General features: G+C 48.5%; 1 protein-coding gene across 1 annotated transcript; it reads right to left on the reverse strand.

Annotated features, from left to right (window-relative positions):
- Positions 1-298: 298 nt before the first annotated feature.
- Positions 299-27,718, reverse strand: B4GALT1 (beta-1,4-galactosyltransferase 1). Its single transcript, XM_064403575.1, has 6 exons — positions 27,395-27,718; positions 14,919-15,154; positions 7,044-7,231; positions 5,462-5,584; positions 3,817-3,921; positions 299-3,244 (listed from the first exon to the last, which is right to left on the reverse strand). The coding sequence occupies exons 1-6, from the start codon at positions 27,663-27,665 to the stop codon at positions 3,109-3,111; spliced, it is 1,059 nt and encodes a 352-aa protein (XP_064259645.1). The 5' UTR covers positions 27,666-27,718; the 3' UTR covers positions 299-3,108.

Consider the following 27,718-nt stretch of genomic DNA (forward strand, 5'->3'; position numbering starts at 1 on the left):
ACCTACAGGAAACCCAAAGGCAGTCCAGTATACAAGTAGCATCCTGGGGGAAAGCAGCATGTCAGGACCCTTCCTCATGCTAACAAAGAGTCAGTCATCCCAAAGAATCCAAGCGTTAGCGTTTCCTTTGAAGCTGTTTTTCTGGGTTTCAACCATTAGTTACAATCAGTATCACTTTGAGTGTTTTCACCGGTAGGGGAGAGGAAAAACCACCACCCACCACAGGACACAGTGGAATTGGCTTCTGCGCAACATGAGTGTTTGTAGCTGCGGCCCCTGAAAATCCCCGGGAGAGAAATTTCATGGCCATGTCGAGTCAAGAGCATTTAATGAGTTTGACTGATACAGTTTACACAGAGACAACGAGATCTTGAAATCACAGGTCAGCACCAAAGGGCAACATGAGCTACAAAAGGTGGCTTCAGTTCTTTACATGGCTTGTGGCTTCAGCAGTGGAAGAGAAACTATGCAGCAGCTTCTTGCACTGCTAGAATCTCTCTGCTGAAAAGGGTTTTCAGGTTTCCTGATTTTCCAGTTTCCATTTCTTCTCTCTTTCAAGGCACATGTTGTAGAAACCTCTGATCACAACAGCCAGAAACAAGTGCTCATCCCACCTCCATGACATTGAATAATTTCAGCATACAGCCAAACAATGTGTTGTTGCACTAATTTTTTTCTAACCATCAAAGAATCTCACTGCAAGGAATGCTGCCAGCATTTTCCCCTACCCACCTGATAATAGATAGACATTACAGCTGGAGGTCCCAACTCTTCGACTTACACAAGGCTCAACACAAAATTGAGGTGCTCTCTGCAAAGACATGGCATTTTCAAGTGCAGCCTTGATAAATTTTTGGTTATCTGCTGCTACCTGTGGAGGTGGAGCCCTCCTTTCTAAGGCAGCTTTGAAAAAAAAATTAAAAACAGTGCCCTCCTGTGTCTCCATTACTGCTACAGACTACACCCATGCCAATGTTTTACAGGGAGACATTTGACGTGATTTCTGTAAAACTCATCTTCTTGTAGTCCCTTGCATCTTTAAGACCAAGAGCCTGGTCTGCCATAAGGACTATTTTATTGTTTGGTTTGGTTTTTTTTTTTAATATTCAATGATAAGAACAAGGGGTAAACTCTTAACCACAAGCTCCTTCCTTGCACTTTGCTCCTGCTCCATGCAAGGCCATCTTTCCACAACTCCCACCATGACTGGAGCAGCAAGCCTAGCCAGAAAGAGCTTTGAACCAAAGAAGACGAAGACTTTTCCAAAATGAGACTGAAAAGGCACCTAGTAATTAAAGTCCCTATGCATCCTGTGAGCCACTGCTGGCCTAAGAAGAAATGCACTGTTCCCTGGTCCCTGCAGGATCCCACCCCTGCAGTGCAAGGGTTCAGCAAAACCTCAGGTCACAAAAAATGTAACAAAAAAAACCAAACTAAACCAAACAAAGGGAAAAAAAAAGGCAGTGCTGAAGTTGATCCCCAATACAACAAGAAGTGTCCCTGATTTTAACAACCTTCAGCACAGGCCAAGGAAGTGCAAATTGCTGTGGTCAGAGCTGGTGGCAAAGTACTCACCAGAAGGAATTCAGTTCTGTGTTCTGGCTAAGAGCTTTAAATCACTTAAACCAGCTCCTGGGTGTCAGCGCTTGAGGCTTTCACACACGGTCAAGGGGAGGAAAAGCAGGGTCTGTACAGGTGGTGCCCTGGTGCACTGACAGAAAATAGTACTGCAGAATGTGCATGCCCCTCAAGCCTGAGACAATCAGAAGGGAGGTTCCAGGTACAGGACACACATTGCAAACAGGCTTTAGGCAAAGAAAAATCATTTGGATGTCGGCCCTGCTGTGAGTATCTCAGCACCGCAGGAGATTTAATAGACAAATACACAGAGCAAACAAAATACATGGCTTATATGAAATGACGCACATAAAAAGCCTACTAGTCTAAGGATAAAGGAGGCTTTGAATCACATCCTATTACACTGCACCCTACTTTAATCTGGTATTAAATATACTGCTTATGATACACAAATTACCTTTAGAAGTTATTAAAATGTTACAACAACAGCAAAAGTAATAAAAGATTTCAAGTTTTATGCACAACCTTGCAAGAGAAAATTTTGGTTTTAGGAAGCTTCAGACAATGCTTAAATAGCGTGGTAACTTCCTACCACTGCTAACAAGTGTTAGCAAATGTTAAGGCCATAATTTATTTGTGCAATTAAATTAATCTTTATTTAATGGAAAAAAAACCCCAAAAGACAAATCAACACCTCAAACGCCTCTCTGAACTCCTCCACCCAAAAAAAAAAATAATCCCAGGTGGTGTTGTGCTGAAGAAAATAATCTCTGTCATATTCAGAAGTAAGGTTATCTGAAGCCAGTGGTTTTTAGAGATGTCATCTGTATAGCTTCCCACCCTATGCAGGGAGCTTACCCACAAATTCTGGCAAACTGTCTCAACTCACTCAAAGCCTCCTTTGAGACTAAAAGAAATAATGACATTCATTGAATCCAGACTTGATTGTTCAACACCTGCTCTGCACATAGAGGAGATGTTTGTTTTGGTCGCTCTGAGAAAAAAGTTGTATTTTGCTGTCTCCATTTAAAAAAATCTAATGCAAAGCGTAAACTTGGACAATTTTAGCAGCATTTTACAGTCCTTCATAGAGTAAAACCAGGAATTAATTAAAAAGAATGCCTGCACACACCTCAATCAAAATACCAAATATCATGGGCAGTTACTGTTGATATATCACAGTCACAATCAGAAAAATTTGAGTCCAGCAATTAATTCAACATGGGGAGTACTGCAGCAAATAGATCAGATTCAACATTTTCTGGCAAAGTAACTATTTACAACTTGTATGTACAGCTTCTGGACTTACAAAACAATGGAGAGTTAGAAGGCTGTGTACAGTCAAGTTTGAAATAAAAAAAAAAAAAATTTAAAAAAGCACTTGTCCAACCAATTTGGAGACACTTTGGCATGCCAAAAGAGGCCTATTTTTTTGGTTCACTGCAACTCTTATACAACCAGCACATATAATGCATCAGTGAGGCCAGATATCCTGGGCAATATAGGCAAGTCTCTGTTGTGTCACTGATGTTAGCTATTGGGGGAGCCAATATCCACTGTGATCTTTGTATACAGAGGGTACTTGTCAGTTCTTAACACCTTGTAGGATAGTGTGTTTAAGCCATCAGAATTCATTGTCTCCCGCGTGTGAGCAATTCGGTCAAACCTGCAGGAGGGGAAGAAAAAAAAAGCGGGGGGGAGAGGGTGGAGACAGCAAAGAAAGGAAAAACGTTTAAACAATTTCATCTTTGCATGCCTCTGAGGCAGCACTGCAGGTGTTTCAAGAAAAACCTGAGTATCAGTGCCATAAACTCCCAGATTTGGCCAGCCTGAGCAATGGGCCAATGCACCCCTATGGGGTCAAATTTTAGCTAGAAAGAAGCAGCCAAGCTTTTAAATCACACAGGTCCTTTTCCAACCCTGCACTAGAGCAGAGGTTTATACCCCAAAGACAAGCTGGAAACAATTGCTCAGAATCTAATTTTCTGCATTTAAGAAATTAAAAAAAAAAAGAGGATATGCCTTTGTGCCACAGTGCAATGTTGGGAAAAAGGTCTATAAACAGATAATAAACTGGCAAGGGGAGGGTGGCAGCTTCCAGAGCAGGAGCAGAGAGCTCAGTGAGGCTGCAGCTTTTCCACATTGGACCTTTGTGCCCAGCAAAGAGAAAGCCAAGCAGTCGGAGCAGCAAGGGCAGGAGGCACCCCTAAACCTGCTGTGGGAAAGGGTAAGACACACCTCTCGGGGTTGGGTTCGTTCTTCCTGTCCCGGGAATGCCGAATCATTCTGCACTTCCCAATGACCGCATCCGGACGGGATATCCCCATGCCTTTAAACACCAGCCTGTAGAAAGCAAGTACATTAAACACCCAACGGATGTGGAATGCTCTGCTGCACCTTCCACAAACACCACTGGTTTTACCTATGTTGGGGTTTTTTGTGGTTTTTTTTGTTTGTTTTTTGGGTTTTTTGGTTTTTTGTTTTGTTTTGTTTTGTTTTGTTTTTTTGAGGGGGGATGTTACTAGTGCACTTCCAAGCTTGCCGACACAAGGAGGGAAAGCCAGTCCTTTTCCACACAGACACTATCTATGGCGTGGAGTAGAGACCTCCCCCTGTCAACACCAAGATAGCTCACCACACCCTCACATACACCTCTATCTCCTCCAAACAACACCCAACACCCACATTAACCCTGGTCCAAGCTGTACACTGGAATTTGAGTGGGAGTCATGTAGTTTTTAACCCATCTGGATAGGAGCCAGAGGAGCACTTATTTCTTTTGATGTGAAAGCTGCAGTGTTGGGGGAAACCTAAGTGAATGGTGGTGAAGCAGCACAAAGGAGACACACGGTCAGAGTCACAGTGGTTCCAGCTAGGATCTACTGGGTGAGAGGCAGCCCAGCTTCGTTTGCATGCAATCTACAAAGCACCTGCAGAGTTTTTTCATGGATATCAGTGATGAAAAAGACTTGATTTTTTGTTTGTCTCTCCCTTTGCACTTCTTTGTAGCATCTTCCTCAAAACTCGAGTGCCCCAAAAAGAAAGGACTGCCACCTTGCTCTGAATGCCCTACCAGAAAGCTGTCCCTTTCTTAATTTTTTAATAGAAGTGCAAAACCTCAGGAAGGTACCAATTTTTTTAACACCTTTCCTGAAGCCTAGAAGAGCTCAGAAACCCCAGATAAAAGATCACAGAGTAGTTTTGATACTGAGAAACATGAAGATGGCCTCCAAATACAAGGCCCTCATGATGATTTCTCTCAGTGAATGCTGTGGATATGTGAAGCTGCAAGGTAGCATGTTCATCCTTTGCCCTGGTCTTCCCAGCCTGCCCTGTGAGAACACCATCGTCCTCTCCTGCACTTCTGAGCCATGCTCAGCTTCCTTCCAGTCAAGCTCACATGGCTCTCAGCATTATAGAGACAGCCTGACAAATGGAACTCTCCTGGGAACAAAGGATCTGCTGCAAGACTGCAGACCCAAACAAATCTTGCACTGCATTGGGCAAGGTGGGTCAAGGTCTCATCCACTTTCAGCTGCATGTCCTGAATTCCCTTCTTTGAGCCAGTGCTGGGAGACCCAGAAGCACACTGCTCCAGCCAGTGCACTGGTGTGGATGCTGGCGAGTATACAGGGAGAATGAACAATGGCAGAGGGACTTTTCCAACTGAAGCCCCTCCCCACTGCCCCTTGGGAGCTGAGAAATGGGGTGCCAGCACCCAGCAGGAACATGCTCTCACTGAGCCAGTAGGTTGCCCACACATCACCTTCAGCTCCTGCCTGGAGACACCCCATGTCCTCCCACACCCAGGTGAGAGCAGCAGGTCGGTGTTCATCCCCACCCTGGATGCACCCCAGGGTGCCAAGGAGGAAAAATTATTTACCTGTTATAAATGTCATCATCTTCACCACCCCAGCCCCAGTAATTGTTTGGGAACCCATTGATCTTTGTGAACTGCTCTTTGCTTAGGGCAGACACGCCTCCAAAGTACTGATTGTAAGGCAACCTGGAAGCAGAGAAAAGAGCACATTAGAGGAGAAGAGGTGTTAGCCAAGGGTTAGCCTGCCTGCCTGGAAAGGGCTTGCTGCTGCCCTTCACCCAGCCCACACACAGCCAACACCCACAGGAAGCAGCCATGTGCTGTGGTACTCTGGACTCGGCCGAGGGAGGGGGAACTGTCCCAAATATATCTGAGAAGTATTTGGCAACTGGAAGTAGCTGCAGCCTTTTACTGAGCAGTGCACCGTCCTCAAAGGACAGGCTGAAATGTGTGTCACCTCACCAAAGGTGACATGAATGCCACAGGAGTGGCAAGAGCTCAGACAGACATTGGATATGCCACAGAGCCTTCTCCTCCTGCACCTCCACACTCCTCAGTGCCCCAAAAGGAAGCTTGCAGCCCAGAACTGAGCTGGCAGTGTGACCTTGCACACAGAAAGCCAACCAGCTTCCACCTGAAACAGGACAATTCACCGGGAGACTGGGGACAGATGAACTTCAGACCCAGAGCATAAGGAGACAGTCCACACAGGCATCACCAGGATGTAGTACAGACTTGTCTTTGCTTTAACAAGCAGAGAAATCCCCAGGGCTATGCATTTCTATTTTAAGTTTCACCTCCGTGCAAGAAAGAACTGCAGCTGCTGCAGTGCCAGTGGCAGTCCTGCTCCAAGCAGGGCTTGGGTCTGGAGTGTAGACATGTAGAGACCCTGCCAAATCCACCACTGCTATGGCTTTAGCACTGCTGGCCACCACAGGGTCATGACCAGTCTTTATAGATAACTTTTAAACTTCTCCTTGGGGATTTGGTACAGAGGAAAAAAAAAAAAAAGAAAAAAAAGAAAAAGAAAAAAACCCCAAAACCACAAAAAAAAAAAGCCCATAAAAACCCCAAAAACACCCCAGAAAGGAAAAGCAAGACACATTTTTGTTCAGAACAGCTTGCTAAACCCAAATGTTTAGCTGCAAGAAGTTTTGCTCTGTTCTGCTCTCATGTACCAGGGCAGGTCTCTCAGTGGCATAAAACTAAACAGCCAAAAAATTTTTGTCTCACTCTTAAAATAGTGTCTGATGCAGTCTTTTTAAAGCTGCACATAATTCTCACTGTGTGAGAAAAGTGTCTCACTTTTCAGACTGGGTGGAAACACTAGCTGTCTTCCAGCTTCCAGACTGAAACACAAGAAGGGATATGTGGGCATCTGCTAAACGAAGGCTGCTCAGCTCTTCCTCACCCTTCGTTTCACCTTCCAGAAGCTGTGAATTTTAATAAACCGCTCAGCTGCATTTCTCCGCCTTCCTCCCCTGCAGCCACCCGCTCCCTGCAGGGCCAGGCACGTTAAGACAGGCTTTTGGGAGAGATGCTTTCCCATGCTTTCAATGGAGGGCGGGGATGTGTAACACTGCGCCTGCCCTGCTAGGCTGGCAGCGGAATTAGGAAACAGATGCCACTCCAAAAGGTGTCTCACCGAAATCCAAATTTATCCATGGATACAGAGAGGTGCCGTGGCTGGCTGTAACATTTGTAGGTGTTCCTGTCATCCATTGGGATGAGGTCTACATCACTAAACACAAAGCAATCATAGTCATACTCCTTCAAGGCCTCTGCAAATCCAATATTCAGCAGTTTAGCACGGTTAAATTCTTCTTCTCCATCCTAATTTAAAAACAAATAAAAACAGTTAAGTTTAAATTAGACAGCTGACATCAGCAGTTTCTTACCTGTGGCCAGATGCTGGTTGCTGCAGAGGGCTGATGTGCCCTGATGATGGACTGAGCTCGAGCCCAAGCACTGCCCTTGCAGCACCCATTCAATGTTTGCAGCAGACCTCCAGTGACCCCAAATGCTGCCTGCAGGACAATCACACTTGGGACAGCCACAAACTGTGGGGGCAGGAAAAACGGCTGAGGAAAGGCTGGACCCAGCTCAGCTCCCATCTCTTGGTGGGAGCTCCCAAGAGGGGTCTCAAGAGGTTTGTACAATGGTAAGCAGTCCCTATGTCCCACTCTGTGCACGGACATTTAAAGATTGAATTTTCTTATAGAGGGCAAGCAGGTGGGGCTTCCTGGAGCAGCAGAGAAAAGCAGAAAGAGGTGAGCTCCTCTGGAAGAAGGGACTCTTGCAGCCATGACAAGGACCAAAACCCTGCTGTGGCCAGAATTTCAGCACCCTCCTCCCAAGCTCTGCCACAACATGGCTGTGAGACTGTGGCGCAGCCACTGCTGACCAGTGTGGGATCACACACCAGACTTGATTTGCAAAGCACAAGATGGCACCAGGAGCCAAGGTCTGATGCTTTGCTGCTCACCTCTGGCCCTCTGCCACACCCTGAGCAGCCATGAAAGCAGAGGAGCAGGATGCTCCCTGGGCCCTGGGCAGCAGGCTTGGCACGTGGCTGTGACACAGCCTTGGTTTCTGTATGGCAGGCCAGCACAAGCTGCTTCCTGAAAGGGCTACAGCTCACGAGGTGGATGCTGCCACTGCTGTGGTGGCACATCCCCTTCTTTGCTGCGCTTCCACCACTGCTCATCTGTCCTGGGGGCTCTCTGGATTTTCTCTGGTTGAGATGATCCCGAGGTGTGTTAAAAAGTCTCTTTTCCCCAACCCAGCTGTCAAAGAAGAGATCAGGAGTCTTTGGCTCACGTTCTCAAGTCTGTTTATTATTTCTTATCTAAAACATTCTCTGTCTGGCTTGCAGAGGTCTGTTCTGTACGTCAGTCTGAGGCACACTGCCCTCCCCCAGGGCTGGTGTTGTCTTTTATACTATAAACTACGTATTCAATATTTACAGTTGTGTCCCAATACCTATCACCTGTGTTAGACAGTGACTTTCTACTCTAAACCAATCCCGAAGTGCCACCATCACCAAGAAGGTGGAGGCTAGGAAGAAGAAGGGAGAAGAACAGGATAATGCCCAAATTCCTCCATCTTGTGCCCCTAGACCCCCATAGTCAAATTCTTCAAAATTCCACCTTTCACCCTGTGACAACTACTGTTATGTTATCTAAACTTTTGTGACCTTTAGTTCTTCATACAAAGGTGGTAATTTGTTCCATGGGTTGAACTCAAAGCCACAGGGGTCTCTGGCTGCATGCCAGGGTCTCCAACCCCCCTGCCAGGGCTTCAAAGCCCCCTGGTTGGGGCTCGGCTCATCCAGGATCACCAGGGGGATGTCCTGGGTTCTGACAGGGGGCCTTGATGGGAAAATGCAATCAGGAAAGCTCTCACCATGATGGGCAGGACTTGAAAAGAGCTAACACTACAGCAGGGTATATTTATCCCAGGGCAAGCACAGCCAATGAAGGGACTGGCAAAAAGCAGGGCAGGAAAATCTCTACTTTTCTCCCCAAGTAATGAAGCACCTGAGGAGAACCTGTTTTTCAGGCAAAAACATTGCAAAAGCATATGTGGATTTGAGCACAAGTAGAGGCTCACAAATTGCCGAGCACTTTAGCTTTTTAGCTAAAGGATTGTACCAAAACTCCAAGAATACTGGTGGTTTGAGAGTAAGGATTTCCAGTTGAAGACCCCACTCTGCAGCAGCAGCTTCAAACCCAAACCCTGTACAAGCCAACATAGCAGGTAGAAAGAAACTCATAGGGCATCACTCAAAGAGACTGAGGGTTTTTGCCAGCCTGGAAACCTAATCCATTCCACTTTTAGTTCTCCACACTCTCTGAGCAGTGTTAAGCAAAGGACTCCCCCACTGTGCAAACTGTCCCCCCACTCTGCAGCACCCTCACCCAACATGGGATGCAAATCAAGGATGGATAAAATACTGTGCCCAAGGAGCAGCACGTTGAAACACCACACTCTTTGTAACAGCTTCATCTGGTTAATAAGCAATCATTTTGGTAACTATTTAATCCAGACTGATTAACAGATCTGTTGCTGAAGAGCCAATGCAGGTTCTTGAAACAGCCCCAAGTATATTCCAAATGAAGGTTTTAAAATGCAAGTGTCAAACCAGTTTTAAAAAGATTCCTCACCTGCCTTGGGCATAAATGACTTCACAGGGAGGAGTAAGCTTTCATGGAAGAGGATCTGAGCAAATTCTCAGCATCCTCACCCAAAACAAAAGGGCTCACACAACAACAAGGTGGTGGGTGGATGATCATCATCGTGCATAAAGCAAGAGCAGTGAAAACTCAAGTACAGAACATGAAGGCAAGCGGAACAAAGTGGCTGGGGAGAGGAAGCAGCTGAGGTCATGAGACTGGAGGGTTTTCTTTGCCCAGCTCTAGCTGCCCAGCACTCCTCATGTTCCAGGACACCAAACCCAAACTTGGCTCCAAGATTCTGAGGGGGACTTGTCCTGGTGCTGGTGCAAAGTGCAATGTGCTCACACCACAAAGCAACTGCTGGGGCCAGTCTAGGAGAGAGGTCTCGTTCCACACCCTTTGGCTGCTCTTTTCCTAATGAAATTCAAGGCAAAGGGCACCAATTTTGTTACCAGCAGAGGCTTAGCTGTAATTAACCAGTGCCTTTGGGTAGCCTCTATCTCTTCTGGGTGACACATGGGGATTAACAGTGCTACAAGGAGCTGTGTTTTTAAACCTCTGCCCAAAAAATCTCAAAGTGCAGAGAGTTTTGCACCAAGAGCATCCAGGACCCTTCCTGCCACCTCACCCACGGGACCCTGGCAGAGCTCACACTGGAGCCCTGTGCATGGAGAGGGGCAGGACACAGGGCAAACACTTCATGTGGGCATTGCCAGTCTCCTCCCAAATGGCCACACAGCTTCACACCCTGGCATCCGAAAAACTAAGAACAAGGGAATCACAGCCTATACAAGAAAACAGAGAACCCTCTCCAAGCCATTTTTTACTAACTGTACAGTAAGCATGTAGCTCATGCAGCAAACTTTGCAAGGCTGTTATCAACTGTGCCTGCTTTGACTGCAGGAGGTTGGCTTTCTGTCCCAGAAGGCATGTGAGGCTTTAACACAATATATTGGAACAAAAAAAAGACTGACAAGAGGTTTTGCTTTTTGCAGAAGCTCTGTTTCTTTACCTAAGGCACTGTGGAAGCACTGGCATGCTTGCATATCTCAGATTCAAATATCTCTCAAAACTCACATGCACGCTGCAATCTGATCTGATCCCCGACATTTTGGAAAAACAACCAAACAAGAAACCAGAGCTGTGAAAACTTCCTTCCAGGTCAGCACAGAGCGCAGTACTCGCCGGTGACCCTTGAGAAAGCAGGTAAAGCACAGCTGAAAAAACCTCCATTCCTCACCTCTGCCTAGTAGCTTGTCATCCCATGAATGCTGCTACTTGTCACAAAGAAATTGATTAGTTTGGGCTGGCTTGGACAGAGGAGCATTATCCTGAAGAGCAAGGCAGCACACAGAGGACTGCTAGTTAGACAATGCAGTCAAGCTCTAGACACAGCCTCCACGCTCTCCTAGGCTTTCAGACAGAAAATTTGTCATTCAAGCACATTTTTGTTGTTTTATTTTTCCTGACAATTTTGTCCCAATGTTCTCTTGTCCTGAAATTTAACCCATGTTGGAGCTCAGTGTTGGTGCCCAGCACCTGCTTCTGGCTCCTGAATTAACTCTCTCTATCACTCCCAGAACAAACTGCTGCCTTAGTCCTGCAAGGTCTAACACTGACTCCTGCTTTCACCTGGAGGTGAATGATCAGCCTGAGCAGAACAACATCCAGGCTTTTTTACTTCCCATCCCTTACCTCGGCTGAACCTGGTTTGTTCAGCTAGACCTGCCAAAGGAGGCAGGGTTCCTTTTTTTTCAGTGCTAGACAGAAAAAAATTGAGGTTTTTGGAATCGTTACTCAAACTAAAGGAGTTGCAAACCAGCAAGAAGCCACACGTCCTGGCTTTGTTCTGCCTCCCACATCTATAGAGGAGGCAGCTTTGTGATTCCTCCTGCAGACAGCACAGATGAAATGTGGCTGCATCTCTCTCACCTGAATCCTACGCTCATCGGATATCATGGAGGTAATGGTGAGGATGTATGTTTCTGGCCAGCGAGGAGAGCCATCACCTCCAGTGGGAGCTTGCCAGCTGAGTCAGGGATACACTGAGATGGCCTGAACCACACATGCGATATCCATGGGGAAGTCCTTCCTCCAGTGGACTTGACCAGGTAGAAACAAATTTCCAGAGCCACAGAAAGATATTAGGGGATACTTTGGTGTTTCTCTGTCACCGGGTGTTTTGCGGCCTCAGCACAATTACACTGGGCAGTGGGAGAGAGCAGCCACAGTCAAAACCTGCCTCCCTGACACTGCAAGGGTAAGCAGAAGCTGAGCACAATTCCCTCCTTTGCCCACATACCTGATACGCCCTGCAAAGTAACACGAGTAAGAGTGATGCCCCAAACACCTCACACACACACGCACACACCCCTCTGGAAAACTTCTACCAAGACACTGCAAATAGCACCAGGGGCCAGTGGAAAACGGTTGAACAACTGTCCAGTTTCCAGGGAATTGCCTAAATCTTCCCTTTCCCAAACTTCAGTTTGGCTGCATGGGCATTTGCATGGGCTGAAAATGCAGCTAGAAGATTAATTTCCAGACCTGAGCATCTGCGTGGCAATGGCCGCAGTGCGGAAGAACACACGGGCAACAGTGGGAATGAGCAAGGCTGAGGGAGGCGCTGAAATTTGTCACCTGTGGGGCATCAATGGGCCCTGGGCAAAGCGTGCCCAGCTGTGTATCCTCATCTCAGATTTACCTGGAAACTCCTCCAAAGCACAGGGTTTGGGTTTTTCTAGGGGTGGAGTGTGCAAGGTGAAACATCATACATTATTTTCCACTGGCTCCTGTTACATACCGGACATTTTACAAACATCATCCCCCTGACTTCAGCCAAGTCCTACTCAGAGGCATTCAGGCACGCAAGAACAGCACGGTGGAGACACAATGGACTCGTGACAGAAACACATTGTGCTGAAAGGAAGAAGTTTGACATTACCAGTGCAGCAGTAGCAGGGCTCAGCGCTCCTCTTTCTTTCTATGAGATGCAGAGCACAGAAGAGCATGTAGGCAGCGTGTAAGAACCAGATCACACAGTAATTCTCCTTGCTTCAGTGATTGCTTTGATATAGACAGGATTAACAAGTAAAGGTAATATTTCCCCACTAGAAGGAAAAATAAAATAAAAAAAAAAGGAGGGCAGATGCAAAGGGAAGGACAGACAAGAAAAAGAGAAAAGCAATTGTCAAGACAGCAGAGAAATAAGACTGTTTTCCTACTGTATTTCTGGAAGAATTAATACATTTTCTGAATCCCTCTCTATTCAGTGTACCCACTCACCCTTGGGAGATGCATCCAGTGGTTTTACTACCTCTGACCACTCCACTTCTTCTAGACATGGCTTATGAGAAGCATGCAGAAGGAGAACATTTATTTTACAAATTAAGTAGTCTTACTTGCTAACCTATATCTGCTGGGTGTGGTCAGGGCATATATATATACCCTGTGTACTGCATTTCACTCTCACTCAAACTATGCCCAAGGGCTGCACCTGAGAAAAAGCATTTGCTATAGAAACTTATGTAAGAGTTAACTGTAAAGGACACAGCCCTAGTGCTAGAGAACAGGACCACAGAAGAGGAGCAGTCAGCAACACAGGGCAATGCAAGCCAGCATGCACCATCACAGCAGCTGCAGGGACTCCAACCAGACTGCAGAACTGCCTGCCTTTAGGGGCACCAGCACTGCTTTCCTCACCCTGGAACACCACCGATGGGGACACACCAGCCCCAGCTGCACTGCCAGCTCTTCACAATGGAGGTGGCTGCTGTCCCACAGGTGATGCCCCAGACCACGTGCAGGCAGCTCCCAGCTGGCAGGTGACCTTCCTGCCTGGGAGAGCCGCAGCCCCCACCGCAGGACTACTGCTGGATACCACACCACCCTGTCGCTTCCAGCCGTGCTCAGAGCAGGGAGGCTCCAGCTGCACCCCTGACCAGCAGGGTCTGTGGCTCAGCCAGCCCCGTGGCACCAGCAACTCACAGAGGCCAAGGCTGCACGTGCCAGGAAACGCAGCGCGAAGCGTGGAGCGCTGCGGCTGGCCCTGCGCTGCTGCACCGCCGCGGCACCAGCTGCTCCGTGCTTTACACAGGATGGGTTTCCTTACAGGGCTCAGTTTCAGGGCACAGCATGCCAGTCCACATGCTGCAGAAATGCCTTGTGTCCCCAGCAGCGTGGCTGCCAGGCCACAAGTGCAGTCAGATGCAGACACCGAACCATCTTGGCTGCTGTGCTGGGGAACTACTGCTAATTCCCCAGAAATGTCTTTTGTCATGATCTCTGGCACCCTGGAAATGAGCAAAGCAAGAGAAATTGTAGTAACGGAGTATCAGTTTTCTCTCTCAGGATAAGTCTCCTCGTAGTTTCAAGTCTGACGAAATTCGTCGCTTGGGTGACCATTTTAAATATTCATGGTGTTTGGTGTGGCCAAACACACCAGCTGATCCAAGCAGAAGTTTAAGGAGTTATGACTTAAAAAAGCATGTTATTTCATCTCAGTTCTTGCTAAGCTGAGAAAACAGGATATAAATACATATCCAAGAGAGAAACTGCAGTGGAATTGTCCAGAAGGTGGTCTCTGCTGAGGCTCCCAGAATTGCATCTGCCCTTTTACCCTGCAGCCTGTACAAACGCCTGCACATTTCAAGCCTTTCCAAGGGTGAACAACACTCACTTATTAAACAGCATTACTCTACAAATTAAGACAGCTTGTCTTGAGTGAAATGTGCATTTTCACACCTTTCTTTTTTTAAAAGGGAGATTGAAGGCCACCAGATTGCAAGGAAAAAAAGCCCCAAAACAAAAAACTTCAAGAACTTCCCCATGATTGCTTGTTTCTTTTCCATTCCCCTGAAGACAACCATTGACCCACCCCGCTACCACATCTTTGTTTTCTCCATCCTGACTTTGTGCACTAACATCAACAGAAGGTGCTCGATAAAGTGAAATCCTACACATTTAAGGCACATCTGCTATACAATTAGGCATTAATACCAACTTGTCACCTTAAAAATCTCTGCATGCCATTCCTGCAGCAGTTGGGAAAAAAGGACATTTGGAAAGAGATAATTAATTGGGTTGTGCTATTAGGAATTCTTTCCTCCTCACCAAGTGTTTTTTTTAAGCAGAAACTCTTAAGAGGGAAGTGCACCTGAGCAGAAGCGGGGATCTCAGATTTTCCACCAAAATCATTGAAGCAAAATTTTTCTTCCTTTTCCTTTTCTTTTTTCTTATTCCTGCCTGCCAGCCTATTGCTTTTCAAAGGAAATAACCATTTGTTTTAAGGGGCACAGGCACTGTTGCAACAGCTGTGTAAAAGCTTGTCTCTATCATCTTACCTGGTTGATAACATATACTCCATAATCCAGTTGCTGCCTTTGGAGAATTGGGTGCAGGTAATAGAGCCAGTACTTCAGGTGCTCCTCTCGGTTCCTGAAAGGTATGATTATTGCTACTTTCTGAAGTGCTATACAGTCCTTCGGAGCAAAACGACCTCCTGCTTTGACCTGTGGGTTTATTCTTGCCACTTCTTCCAGGTTTACAGGCTGGGAAAACTCCACACGTAGTGCACCAACTGGAAGAGAGTCATAACACAAAGCAAATTAACACACATAATCTTTTTCTCTGAGCATACATCCTTTACAAACATTAGGGTTTTGGTTGGGTTTGGTTTCTAAGAAACGGAGCTTTTTGTCCAAACACAATCCCATCGGTGCTTGGAGGTGCTGAAGCTTGAGCCGTCCATACCCAAAGCTACCTCACACCACCAAGTCAGAGCAGACCCACAGTGCATCCTCTTGGTATCAGAACCAAAGGAGTCACTGGCACTGAGACCTGCAAATCCTACAGTCTGTGTGGCCAGCCAAGAGCTGTGTTCCCACTGGCACATGCACCACAAAACCAGCCTGAAGCACTGCCCTCTGGGCTCTCACCCACCTCGGGCAGCCCAAGAGTCAAGTACTTCAAAAATAGTCTGCTCTGCTACTGACAAACTCACCTATGGCTAGTCACATGCAAAGTGAATAAAATACTCTTCCTGGTTTGTTTTTTTTTTTTTTTCCTTAGAGATATTTTCAGGGTTCTGTAGACATGCCATTTATTCATAAGAAGTTCTGTATTAGAAATGCTAAAAAACTCCATATCCAGATTTGCATACCCGTTGGCAATTCCGGCAGATGGTTTCAAAAGTGGCAGGTTTTGAAACCATTGAAACAATGTGTCAAAACCAGGTGAAAAGTGAGAAGGCCAGGTGGCACCAGAGAAACCCTGTCAGAACAGCCAGGCTGGCCCTTCTGTTTGCTTCCAGCAGCTCCAGCACCAACGGAGCAACTCACCACAGAAGCCCAAGGAAGGGCCTCTCCGGCTGCCACGTCCTGCTTCCTGCACCAGCCAGCCACAAACTCTGCACTGGGGGGCTGCTGAGGGCCCCCTGCTTAAGGCAGAGAGCATCAACCACAAATGCCAGTCTGAGGATCACCCCTTAAGGATTGGCAACTGTATGCTCCCCTTCTCCTCCATCTGGGTGTGTTTGAGTGTCCCCCTCCTTGCAATGTCTGCAGGGACCCCCGGGTCCCCAAGGTGGGGTACACTGCCCTGGGGAGCTCGGGCACAAGTGACTTACGGAGCTCAAAGAGGCAGCGGTCGTCGCAATCAACCTTGTGCATTCCAAAACATGTCACTACTAAAAAAAAAAAAAAGCAGAAATAATTCTCCAGACTCACGGCTCGTTCCCTGGTTATTTAGAAGAAGCAACTGTAGTTTGGTTGTGCTGCTTCACAAACCTGTGCTCACTCACAGTGGAGAGGACAAGGAGGAGACTGGCCAAGCTGGCAGAGGTGCTGGGTGTACCTCCAGAGGCAGCAGGGAGGCTCTGCTGCATAACACCTACATAGTGGCAGCATGCAAAGGGATCTCCTGATCTCTGCATGTTGCACTGGTCACACGTGTGCAAGTTTCCCTCTCACGCAAGGAGAAGGCAGCGATTTCTCAGACTCCCGGGCACTGGGATCAGTCTGCCCCGCTCCCAGCACTCCAGCAATTCCCAGCTGCACCACGGACACCTGTGCCCAGTTCTGCACCCTCTCTGCCCCATGGTACAAGCTGGGCCCTGTGGATGCTGCCCTGCAGCTGCAGGGCCAGGGCCCAAGCCTCTCTGCTCTGAAGTCTAAATGTGGCTTGCAGGGAGAGCTCAGAAGGTGCTCTGCAGCAGGAGGATGAGGCAAAAATTGGAGGAACTGGGGCAGGAAGGAACATGCAGTGGAATGACTGGGACTGGGGCTCAGCGGTGACAGGATCAGGGCCCAGGCACAGCCATCCTCGTGCCTGTGGGACAGGCATCATATCAATGAGGCCAGAGGTGGCAGGAGGGGGAGACAGCATATTTCATGTTTCTGCTGAATGTGGAGGCTGCTTCCACACCACGGTGGAGAGCATTTTTCCAAAACAGCCTCTGGCCCCAACCCCAACTTGCACACCCACTTCCTCCAGCCATCCCTGTGCCCATGAGAGTCACCTCCATTAGGAAACTAGCACTCAGAGCTAGGACGATGCTACACTTGTGATTTTAAAACAGCAGAGGGCATTGCACTGGGCATGGTTCACCTAACCGGTCACAGCCAGCAAACAGGATTATGTTGGGCATCTGTGCCCAGGGACTTTATTTTCCCATCCTTTTTGCACCTGGCTGCCAGCAGCAGGACCTGCTGGGATGCTGCAGGAATCAGAGGGGCAGGAGCAACACATCCCCTCGGAGGGCCCTGCCAGCCTAGTCCACTGCCAGGCACTGGGTGTGGCTGCTGTCCCATCAAACAAGCCTGTTCCTGTTGGGACAAGCTGGGCTCTGTGTTCCCAGTTACTGGACTCTTCTCCCAGTTGCTGCTCCCAAGAAGTGACTGTGAACCCCATCAGACTGGAGAATGCTTTCTGGTTTAACAAACAAAGGTTCTTTTAATGTCTCAAACCTACTCAGAGTAAGGCAGAAGGAAATGAAAGTCTGCTATTTAGGTGAACTTACAGAGGAAATCTCCCACTGGTGACTTGTGAGCTCCAGCTGGGCAAGGACAGCCACAAGCATTTGGAACTGCAAACAGCATTTTGCTGGCTGGCATCCAGCAGCCCCCCAAGGCGAAACATAGACCACTCATCCTGCCAGCACGCACTCTTGCTTGCCTTACAGAGACTGGAACATTGGCAAGGAAAAGATGGGAGCAGAAAGCATATTCATTGTAAAATACAGCTGCAGAAGGCAGAGATTTAACAGTTTCATAGTCTTGAAGGGCATTGGTGAGAAATGATCTCTACTGCTCCAACCTCCTGCTTAATGAATCAGTTTTAAGGGCAGCACACCTTCTCACAAATACTGCCCTAAGGGATGCAGCCAACATGTGGGTCAGTGAGAAGTCCCCAGGCAATAGTGCCATCCACGAGTGGCAAGGCAGGCACCTCCGAGACACGCTGGACTCAAGTCACTCAGTTAATACATTCACCAAATACAAAACCAGAAAAAAAGCTGAATAGGCTGTTTTGAAATACAGAATGACTAAAACAAACTCAACTTCGTAAAGCCATGTGGCTGACACAAAGCAGCAGCAACATACCACCCACTGCAAATTGACACTTTCATTTGACTTCCCAAGCAGGACAAGGCTAAAGCCAAATCCACAAACACACAGGCTTTCCAACTGGTTAATAGAGTCACAGTTCCAGCTACTAATTTTAAGTCATTTTCACTGAAATTTGACTACCTGTACAGCAAGCAGCCCTAGGGCTGCTGTTTCCCAAGGATGCTGACTCAGGATGTAATCTGCAATGCCAAGAAAATGTGCAAAGTCTGCTGCAAGTGCTGTCCCTCCTGTCAAGACTCTGTCCCTCTCTATGTTTACTAGGTAAACTTTCCAGCTCGATTCACTCCATCTGAATCTTTTCTGATTCTGTTCAAGCTGACTGCCTGCCATAGGAGTCACTGTATTTGGAGTTCCTTCTAAAAAAACAGACAGGCATGACAGCACTGTGTGGACTTACAACACTGGTCACCCATCTGTAGGCACATGCCTGTTGGGTTCAGCATCACAAAGCTCCAGCAGAGCAGCTTCATGAGCCCCCACTGTGTATTTTTAGCAAAAGAAAATCTCAAAAACATAAATAGGCCGCTGCAGGAAGCTTGCAAAAGAACCCAAAAGCACAGCATCACATCAAAACGTTTCAGAGTTTGTAAAAGGAGGCTTTAGCTGGCGGTGGCAGGGTAAGAGAAAGATACAACAAAAAAAACCAACCCACTCCTGCTCCTCAGACGCGTTTCTGCTCACAGGGAAGGTGCACAGGAAAAGCCAGGGGCCATCACAAACTGGAAGCAGATTCTCACACAGAGCAAAATGTGAGGCTTGCAAAAAGCAGAGGCAGCTCAGTGCTGGAGCCCCAAGAGCCTGTCCCACAGTGCCAGTGATTTTCCCATCCCGACTTCCCAATGGCCATGCCTGCCACAACACCTAAACTTTCTGCAGCCTGAGGCTGCCAGCACACAGTCCTCCTGGTGCTCATCCTACTGAGCCAAAATGAGAGGACTCTCACACAAGCGGCCCAGAATCCACTCAGCCTGATGTTATTATAAATCTAGAGACTGCTCTAGCCTCCCTAGACCAAAGGGAGTAATCTAGGGAGGCTCCACGGAACACTTTCCCAATACTAGAAGTGTTGGGAAAACTCAGGAAGCAATGCCTCGCAGGGCCAGAAGTCATCCCTACAGGGGCTGCAAACAGGACGACACCACACTCCATCCAAAAAGGTGGGAACAGGTGATACAAACCAGGGCTGCTACCACAAAGGGCAGCCCTGGGGGACTCAGGCAGGACAGACTGGGGGAGCCCTATTCTTCAGGAATGCACTGTGGCCCTGGCAGAAGGAAATAGGAAGGAGGAAAACTAGTTCCCTGGACAGGCTTGAAGAGTGATCCAGACATCTGAATCACCCTCCCGAGAGCTTCACTGGGAAAACAAGCAAAATCCACCTGCATGCTTTAAGCCAGGCATCAATCTCAGACATTTAATTTAGTGAAAATGAAAGCAAAAACAGATAGCAGCAGTTGGAAAAAGACTCTCCCTGAACAAAGCCAAAAAGAATATTTCCACCACCCTGGCTGAGAGCTGGGCACTGCTATCCATCCACTGAGCCATGTGCACACCCACACCGTCACACTCAGACAATCCTCATGTGGAAGAAAAGCTGGAAAAGAGAAGCAGAGCTCGCAGAGGGAAAAAAACCAAAACAAACAACCCTCGCTTTGCAGGGGCCCGACAGAAAAGGGAAGGAAGGGCCTGTCAGCCACACCAAGCCCGCCTTGGCTGGGAAAAACAATATCAGCTCCACCCCGGACAATGTGAGAGCAAGTTCCCCACCCCAGGCTGTGAAGCAGGGCTGGACCCCAGCCCCACATGGCAGCTCCAGGGCAGGCAGGCAGCTGCACCTCACAGTTCAGCAAAGCAGTAACTTCCTCTTAAGGTAATTGAAATAATTTCCCATCAGCTAAACTTCAGAGCTGTGCCAGCAGCTTTTCAGATGGCACCAGAGAGACTCAAGTCATGGCTCAGGCCCGTGGTGGGGGGACGGGGCAGCCCCCATGTGCCATGCCCATCTGGGTCTCCCATGTAAAAAACTCCTTGGGGCTTTCTAGAAATATCCTAGACACAAAAAACCCCCAAAACCCTGCCCTCCCAAAGGCTGGGATACATTTCATTTGGCTGAGCTACACTTGTGTGCATACCCTCACAGATGTGGGGTACACCGAGGCAGGGGAAGCCTGCCACATGGGCTCTTCTCCTACCCTGGGCAGGCTCGCACATGGTCTGGCATCTGCAACTGCGCACCCCAAATGAAAACAGGCTGAAAAATATGAGGATGTATCACATGTGCTGGCAACATTGGGTCTGCCTGACTAACTCAGCAACTACGGCCAGAGAAAAGAATTTCTTAACCCAAGCCCCAACACTGACACTAGCATGTGGCATCTTTACAACAAAATAAAACAAAAAGGGAGACAGTCTTGTTGACGGAGGGTACTTCTGGGAGAGAAGCAAAGTCCTCCTTGGTGGCTCAAATCCAGTGCACGCTCACTGAGGCGGCTTTGAACTGTCTCCCTTTGAGCCAGGCAATCTGCATGTCATTAGCTCTTCCCGCCCGCCACAAAATTAAATTCCAGGCTCTCTTAACAGCAAACTACAAACAAACAAACATGGATCAGAAAAAGGGTTAGCAGCCATCAGCCACAAACCCCCCACCGTGCAGCAGGACGGGATGTGTGGACAGGAGCCCTCCCAGGACGGGTGGCATCTCAGGCACGTCTCTGCCGGTGGCAGGCCCAAATCATCAGGGAATCTCTGCAGCCCCTCTCCCGCGCCCCATCCCATCCTGCCTGTGGCATGTGCACCTGGATTCCAGCACTGCCCCAGGGCTGGGGAGCACTCCCCAGACAGGTGGGGGAGTGCCGGGTGCCAGGTGGGGTGGAGGTGTGTCTGTCTGGCTGAAACTCTGCCAGGGCTTGTGCACCCCAAAAGCATGGCTTGCTGCTGGCATCAGGGAGCGCAGGAGGTGAGGACAGCAGGAGGGCATTGCATGACTGGAGAGAAGGCTGCTGCTTCGTGCGCTGCCCTGGAGCACAAAGGTTTGTGGGAACCCATCCCATGAAGGCCTTTATAGGGCCACCTCCAGATTCTGCAGGAGAGGTTTGCAGGTAACTTGTGTCTTTGCCCTCAAAGCAAATCCAGTGACACCCCAGTTGAGGTGACAAAAGCAACTCTCTTTCAGACAAACATGTGCAAAAGCTTGGGGACTGCCCCGAGCTCCGGCAGCTCAGCAGCAGCTGGAAGCCTGCTGGAAGGGCTGTTTGCCGTGCCCGGGTCATGGCCACTCCTCAGTGAAATTAGCACCTGCACTGTGAATGCAATCCACACCTGGCACACCAGGCACCTGTCCTTGCAGGCAGGGGCTGCACAAAAAAACCCCACTGATTTGGTGGGGACAGGCTGAGCAACAAGACCTTCTCCTACCCAGAGAAACAGGAGCAAGCTGAGCATTGACACCGCTGCACCCGCATGCCCCAACACCCCAAATCTTTGGCCCTCTCACTGCAGTACTGCTGTGGACTGGCTGGGTTTGCCCCCAAACCAAATCCCCCTTCTGCCCTGCAGAGAAGGGTGTGCAGGAGGGAGCAGAGCAGTGGCTGGCAGGAGTAGTGTCCACTGGTGAGGAGAGGAGCAAGCTGTGGAGCCCAGCACCTCCTGCTTGTATGTGAGGCCACCAGACCTCGAGCACCTCCCTGCTGGGGACTGTGCACCTCCAGCACCCTGCCCTTTGGGGTAGGGATGGCCCTCAAGACAGGGACAATGTTCCCCGTCTGCTGAATGAAGTCAGACTAAGGGAGGAGGAAAGTGAAAGAGCTTAACTGAATTCTGTGTCCAAGCACAGTTTTGGAAGCTGCAAGTTATCTATCTCCTTCCAAACACAAACTTGGCCCAATCTCCAAAGGAACTAGCTATTGCTTCAGATCAATGCTGGCAGAGAAACAAGCATGTTATAAAACACTACATGCATGAGACAGAAAACTTTCATTTTCTCCTCCCTCTGTTGTGCTTTGTCCCTGAAACAGCTGCTCTTCAGCACAGCACACTACCTTTCCAAGTTACTTTGTGAGCCTAATTAACACTCCTTGACCTCCACATTGACCAGATAAGAGGATGCTAGTGATATTTTCCTCACAGAAGCTGCTCCCTGCCTGCCAAGGAAGCCTGTGCTTCAGAGGTATGATGTGCTCCCAGCCACACAGATAGACAGCTGTGGAGTTGTCGGTGGTGTTGCCAGGATCACACATCTGCTCCCTGCCAAACATCTTCAGCATATTCTTTGGAGAAGTTTAACAGTTTCTCAAACGCTCTTTTGAAGCCAAGAAAGCTTAAATTTGAGCAAACTAATTCATGTGTTATCTCCCCCTTCCCCTGCCCTCTCCATGCTCTTCTCTGAGTTTCTGTTTTACTTTTTCAAAAGAAGGCAGAAGAGGAACACAACACAGCCCCAGCTTGTGTCTGTGAGCAAAGCAATGCCTCCAGCACCCAGGCAGGCAGAAAGGAGCAAAGACCGGCTACATAAAAAAGGTTAAAAAAAGGCAGGTCCAGATGACAGAGGAAAGGGAGATGCTACATGTAAAGCAAATGTTATCTGCACTGCCTGGTACTGCAAGTGACCCCACAGATTCAGAGACCTCAAATTCCTGGGGCAGACACTCCTCCCACCACGATGAGAGCCTACAACCGCAGGTGGGCCATGTGACAGGATGACCAGACCCCAGGCATGCCAAACCTACCAAATCCCTTCATCACTGTCAGCACTAGAATTCTTCTAAAAAATGGCAGGCTTAGCATCTCTTAGGTTTTCACCCTCTTGCCCAGTTTTGTCCTGCTAGGATTCTGCCAGCAGTAAAAGATCTTCTACCTCTGCCCACAAAATGTCCACATATACCGAGCCTCAAAATATATTATTTATGAATTCCATCTCAGGCAGCACATAATCTCTAAACACTTCTGTAATGCAGGCCATAAGCATCACTGCTGATTTTACAGGCTACCTCAAAGCATCAGAAAACCCTCATCACTTATCTTCAGCACCTGCTTGTACTGACTACACAGGCATTAGAAGCAGTGCATTGAATAAACAGCCTGTGTAATAGGTCTTCTCCTCCCTGAGTGGCAGCTGTCCAAAGGAGTTTTTTTCTTTCATCCTTGTTTAAAATGTACCTCACTAACATGGAAATGGGAAGCACCAGTTTATATCCAGAACTCTTTGACGTCTTGGAGAAAGTGTTCTTCTCCTTGTAAGCCTAAGATCCCCAAGCAGAAGGACTTGGAGTGCTGGCTGACAAGAAGCTGGACATGACCCAGCCATGGGCACTCCCAGCCCAGAAAGCCAAACGTGTCTTGGGCTGCATCCAAAGCAGCGTGGGCAGCAGGGGAGGGAGGGGATTCTGCCCCTCTGCTCTGCTCTGCTGAGAGCCCACCTGGAACCTGCACCCAGCACAGGAAGGACATGGAGCTGTTGGAGTGAGTCCAGATGATTAGATGGGTGGAGCACTTTCCCTGTGAAGACAGGCTGAGAGAGTTGGGACTGTTCAGCTTGGAGAAGACAAGGCTCTACTGAAAAAACAAAGCTGGAGAGGAACTTTTGACAAGACAGTGACAGGACAAGGGACAATGGCTTTTAACTGCAGCAGGTTTAGATTAGATGTTAGGAAAAAATTCTTTACTGTGAGAGTGGTGGGGTACTGGAATGGGTTGTCTAGGGAAGTTTTGAATGCCCTATTTCTGGAAGTGTTTGTTCAAGGCCACATTGGACGTGTTTCTGAAAGATCTGGTCTAGGTAAAGGTGTGCATGCCCTCATCAGGAGTCAGGATTAAATAATCTTTCAGATCCATTCCAATTGAATCCAATCCAATCCATTCTAAGGTACCCCAGGAAAAAGCTGGTTTTAAACCTTACTGAAAATGAGTGCCTCCCTAGTGGTTTGTCCTTTGGACAATTCACTGGTTCACACATTAAATTACACTTTTGTTTTGTGACTATCTGTTTATTACTAGTGTACAGAGTTATCAATTTTATGATTTTATATCTGGGCATGAAAAACCATTAAGACAGACATATGACTGCAATATGTACCAGACTTGGGTGAACTTTCTCATAAGATGCTCATGGCAAAATGGGCAAAAGCACATCTTTTATGTTTGCCATGCCAGCAACACCTGGTGTCTAAATGGGGGTTAGAATTGGCTACGGAGACAGCTGTACTCTAGAATAACCTCCAGAAATACTCACCTGGGCAGGACTTGAAAATTACATCCCTGACACATAGGTAAGCCTGTCTATGAAATTCTGCTTTGCAGACTTCTACTGCACTAAAGTGAGCTCTTTTGGAAAGGGATCTTTCAGCTGAAGAATTTGACCCCTTGTGCATACTCTCCTTAAACCAGCAGGCATGTAACTACCCCAACACCAAAATACAAAAACCACATGGAAATGGTAGAAGAAACACATTTGACTGGTTTGAAAGTGCTAAGGCCAACACTACTTCTAGAGAGCAAATTTTTATTAAAAAAACCCCACCAAACCACAATACTGTTCTGCATCTCCTAAAGAATGTAACAATTTGGGGAATGGACACCTGCAGGAAATACCTGGATTTACTTGTTTTCGGGCCTCTTAGAGAAACCAGAATTTCTCGGAATTCTTGAGATTTTACTGCAGCAAGCAGGTTCTGCTTCCTGATACCCTATTTAAGATACTCATTAGCATGCAGCTCTAAACTGGAGCATAAATCCAAAATGCTTATGTTACCTTGCATTAGAGAACTGCATAGCCTTTAAGGACTTTCAGCTAGAAGCTGAATTACAGTATTACCCCAGCCCTGATTTATTCTTTTAAATTATAAATGGTAGCAAGTGAACCATAAAAGTACATTTAAAATTTGGCAGCTTCTTGTAAGAGATTAAACCTCATTCAGCTAATGCATTTGTTGCAGAGCCAGACAGCAGGGATTGTAAACTACTCTCTAAAGACTGCTAGGAAGAAAACTGTGGGCCTCTGAAATGAGTACCTGGCTATTTTACCATTCAAAAAGCCTGAGCAGTTCAGTCACACATATCCTGTGTGAGTCATCACATGCTTCCCAACAACGACGGGGGAGGGGCAGGCAGGAAATTAAAAAACCCAGAATCATGTATGTTACAATAAATGTTGGTTTGTTGAGGAAATGGAGTTTTTGGAGCTACCTGTTCCCATCAGAGCACTTCCCCATGCTTTTGGGAATACAGGAATCACAGGACGATTCCTGCCTTTTATGTACATATTGATAGGTGAGTTTTGAGCTCAAAAAGGAGTATTTCTGAGTTCTGGGCGGGGCAATTACATGTCAGAAGTGCCCACAAAGTGCACACCCTCTATTCCCCACGGTGGCCTTAGAGACACATGAGATGCTGATCAGGGCAGACTCAGCTCTGACCAACACGAGAGGTACGATACAATTGTTTAACAAGTGCTGTTTGCTACCAAAATCTGAAAAGAACAGAGAGAAAAAAGAAAAAAAAAAACCAAAACCAAACAAACAAAAAAAGAACAAACAGTTTCTCACCTACATGCTGGCTATAAATCTTGATGCTGTGACGGTGCCAGGCTGCATGTGACTGCACCACCCCACAAGTACGGAAGGTAACACAGCCAGAAAACTTTTGCCTACTCTGTTGTAAAGAGCTACTCCTTCTGTGGCCCTGTAGCTCTCTTGACCATCAGTAACCACTGCCAGCAGCCTCATCTGCCTTTGACAGATTCAGTGAACGGCACTGAAGATGTTACAAAGATGATTTAAAACATCTTAAATGATCCTTCAGCAACTAACTCAAATAACACTTTGAATCTTGGGGTCACTAAGAGCATTTCTCTGAACTCCAGGCATTTCCAAAGCACATGACTCACTCCTGACAGGATCAGACTAACTGGAGACCATTCAAAGCAAAGCCATACTCATAAAGGGTTCCCACATCCACTCTCTGAGGACAGGCTTGCACAGCCACTTTCAACATAAGTGATGTAGGGGGAAAAAGTGAAAGATACGAATCAAAAACAGCAACACAAGACACAGGACAGTTTCTTTTAGTGACCTCAAAACCACCTTCCTAAAATAACAAAACAGTCGTTTGTAATTCAGATGCATTGATCCACAAAGAGCTGACCAGCAAGCACCAAGAGAAACCATGAATTTTTTTGTCAGTTCTGTAAGCGGAAAACCACAGGTAGCTTCTCTGAAGTCTTCCCCTGATGTGATCTCTGGTAACTGAGGTAACTGTGCTGAAATGGCACACTTGGTGGATGAGGGAGAGGAGATTACCCCCAGGCTCAAGGGCCCAAGGTGTGGCCAGGCTACTGTCAACTTGGGATGCCAGCAGGTCATGGCAGCAGCCCTACCTACAGCACAGGAGTGTCTGTTCAGGGAGCAGCAGCTGCAGGCAACAAGTTGGGTGGGAGAGCCTTTTAAAGGTCCGAAAAAATCTGAAACTCCCCTTGTCCCCAACTCTGCCTTGTGACAAAGCCAGCAGATCAAAACAGCTCCAGGCCATCACATAGTAAAAACAAGACCACCAGCAGCCTGCAAACCCGCCGAGATCCTGCCAGCATGCCAGCACCCAAGCGGTCGTGGAAGAGGCCTATGGGGAGCACAGCTCCAGTGCAGATAAAACACACGCCAGGCTGCCACGTATCACGGTACTGCATCACAGGACCAAATATGTCCAGTGGAAAGCGCCGCTGGGATACAGAACAACCGTACTCATGACCCTGCCCCACGGCTCATTTTAAACCCGTGCCGCTCATTCAGCAGGTCCGCGGACAGAGAAAGGCTGCGAAAAGCCTGCCCAGCGCAAAAAGCCTTCCTGAGCTTGGCAATTGCGCAAGAGCAGCATTTTGGGTAGAGTTCCGAGAGGAAATTACCCAACCTCGACGACAACCAGAAAGAAACCTAGCCGGGCGGGCTGGGAGCGCTTCCCGAGAGCGAAGGGCTCCGCTCGCCGCTGCCGTGCCCGCGGCAGCATCCCCGCACCGGCTCCCCGGGGATTCTCCCACAATCCCCCTCCGCCGGCGGCACGGGCGAGAGCAGCCCGCCGCTCCCGCTCCGCGGGGACAGCACCGCGGGCGCACCGGGGCCGCCCGCGCCTCCCGCCCCGCGCCCCGGGCGGCGTGGGGCACCGCGGCCCCGGCCCGCGCCCCGAAACCCAGCCGGGACGGCACTCACCGAGCAGCGGGGAGGGCTCGGGGCAGGGGCCCGGCGGCGGCTCGGCGGGCGGGGACCGGGCCCGGGCGGCGGGCGGCGACGGGCGGGAGAGCGGCAGCGAGAGGTTGGCGGGCGGCGGGCGGCGCGGCGGCGGCTCGGGGCTGCCCGGCGGCCCCAGGGCGCTGCCCGCCAGGTAGTAGAGCAGCGTGGCCGAGAGGTGGAGGGCACAGAAGGCGACGAGGAGGCGGCAGGCCCGCTGCAGCGAGGTGCCGGGCAGCGACGGCTCCTTCATGCCGCTGCGCTGGCGGGGAGCGCCGCCCGCCCCGCGCCGCACCGCCGACGGGG

Source organism: Passer domesticus, chromosome Z (genome assembly GCF_036417665.1).
Source record: "Passer domesticus isolate bPasDom1 chromosome Z, bPasDom1.hap1, whole genome shotgun sequence".
Taxonomy (NCBI): Eukaryota; Metazoa; Chordata; class Aves; order Passeriformes; family Passeridae; genus Passer; species Passer domesticus.

Excerpts from the sequence above, each read along its gene's own strand:
- B4GALT1 (XM_064403575.1), bottom strand. The coding sequence starts at position 27,665 with ATGAAGGAGCCGTCGCTGCCCGGCACCTCGCTGCAGCGGGCCTGCCGC. Across the intron at positions 7,232-14,918 it reads GAGTATATGTTATCAACCAG|GATGGAGAAGAAGAATTTAA; the intron begins GTAAGATGATAG and ends TTTTTAAATTAG. Across the intron at positions 3,245-3,816 it reads AACGAACCCAACCCCGAGAG|GTTTGACCGAATTGCTCACA; the intron begins GTGTGTCTTACC and ends CCCCTCCTGCAG.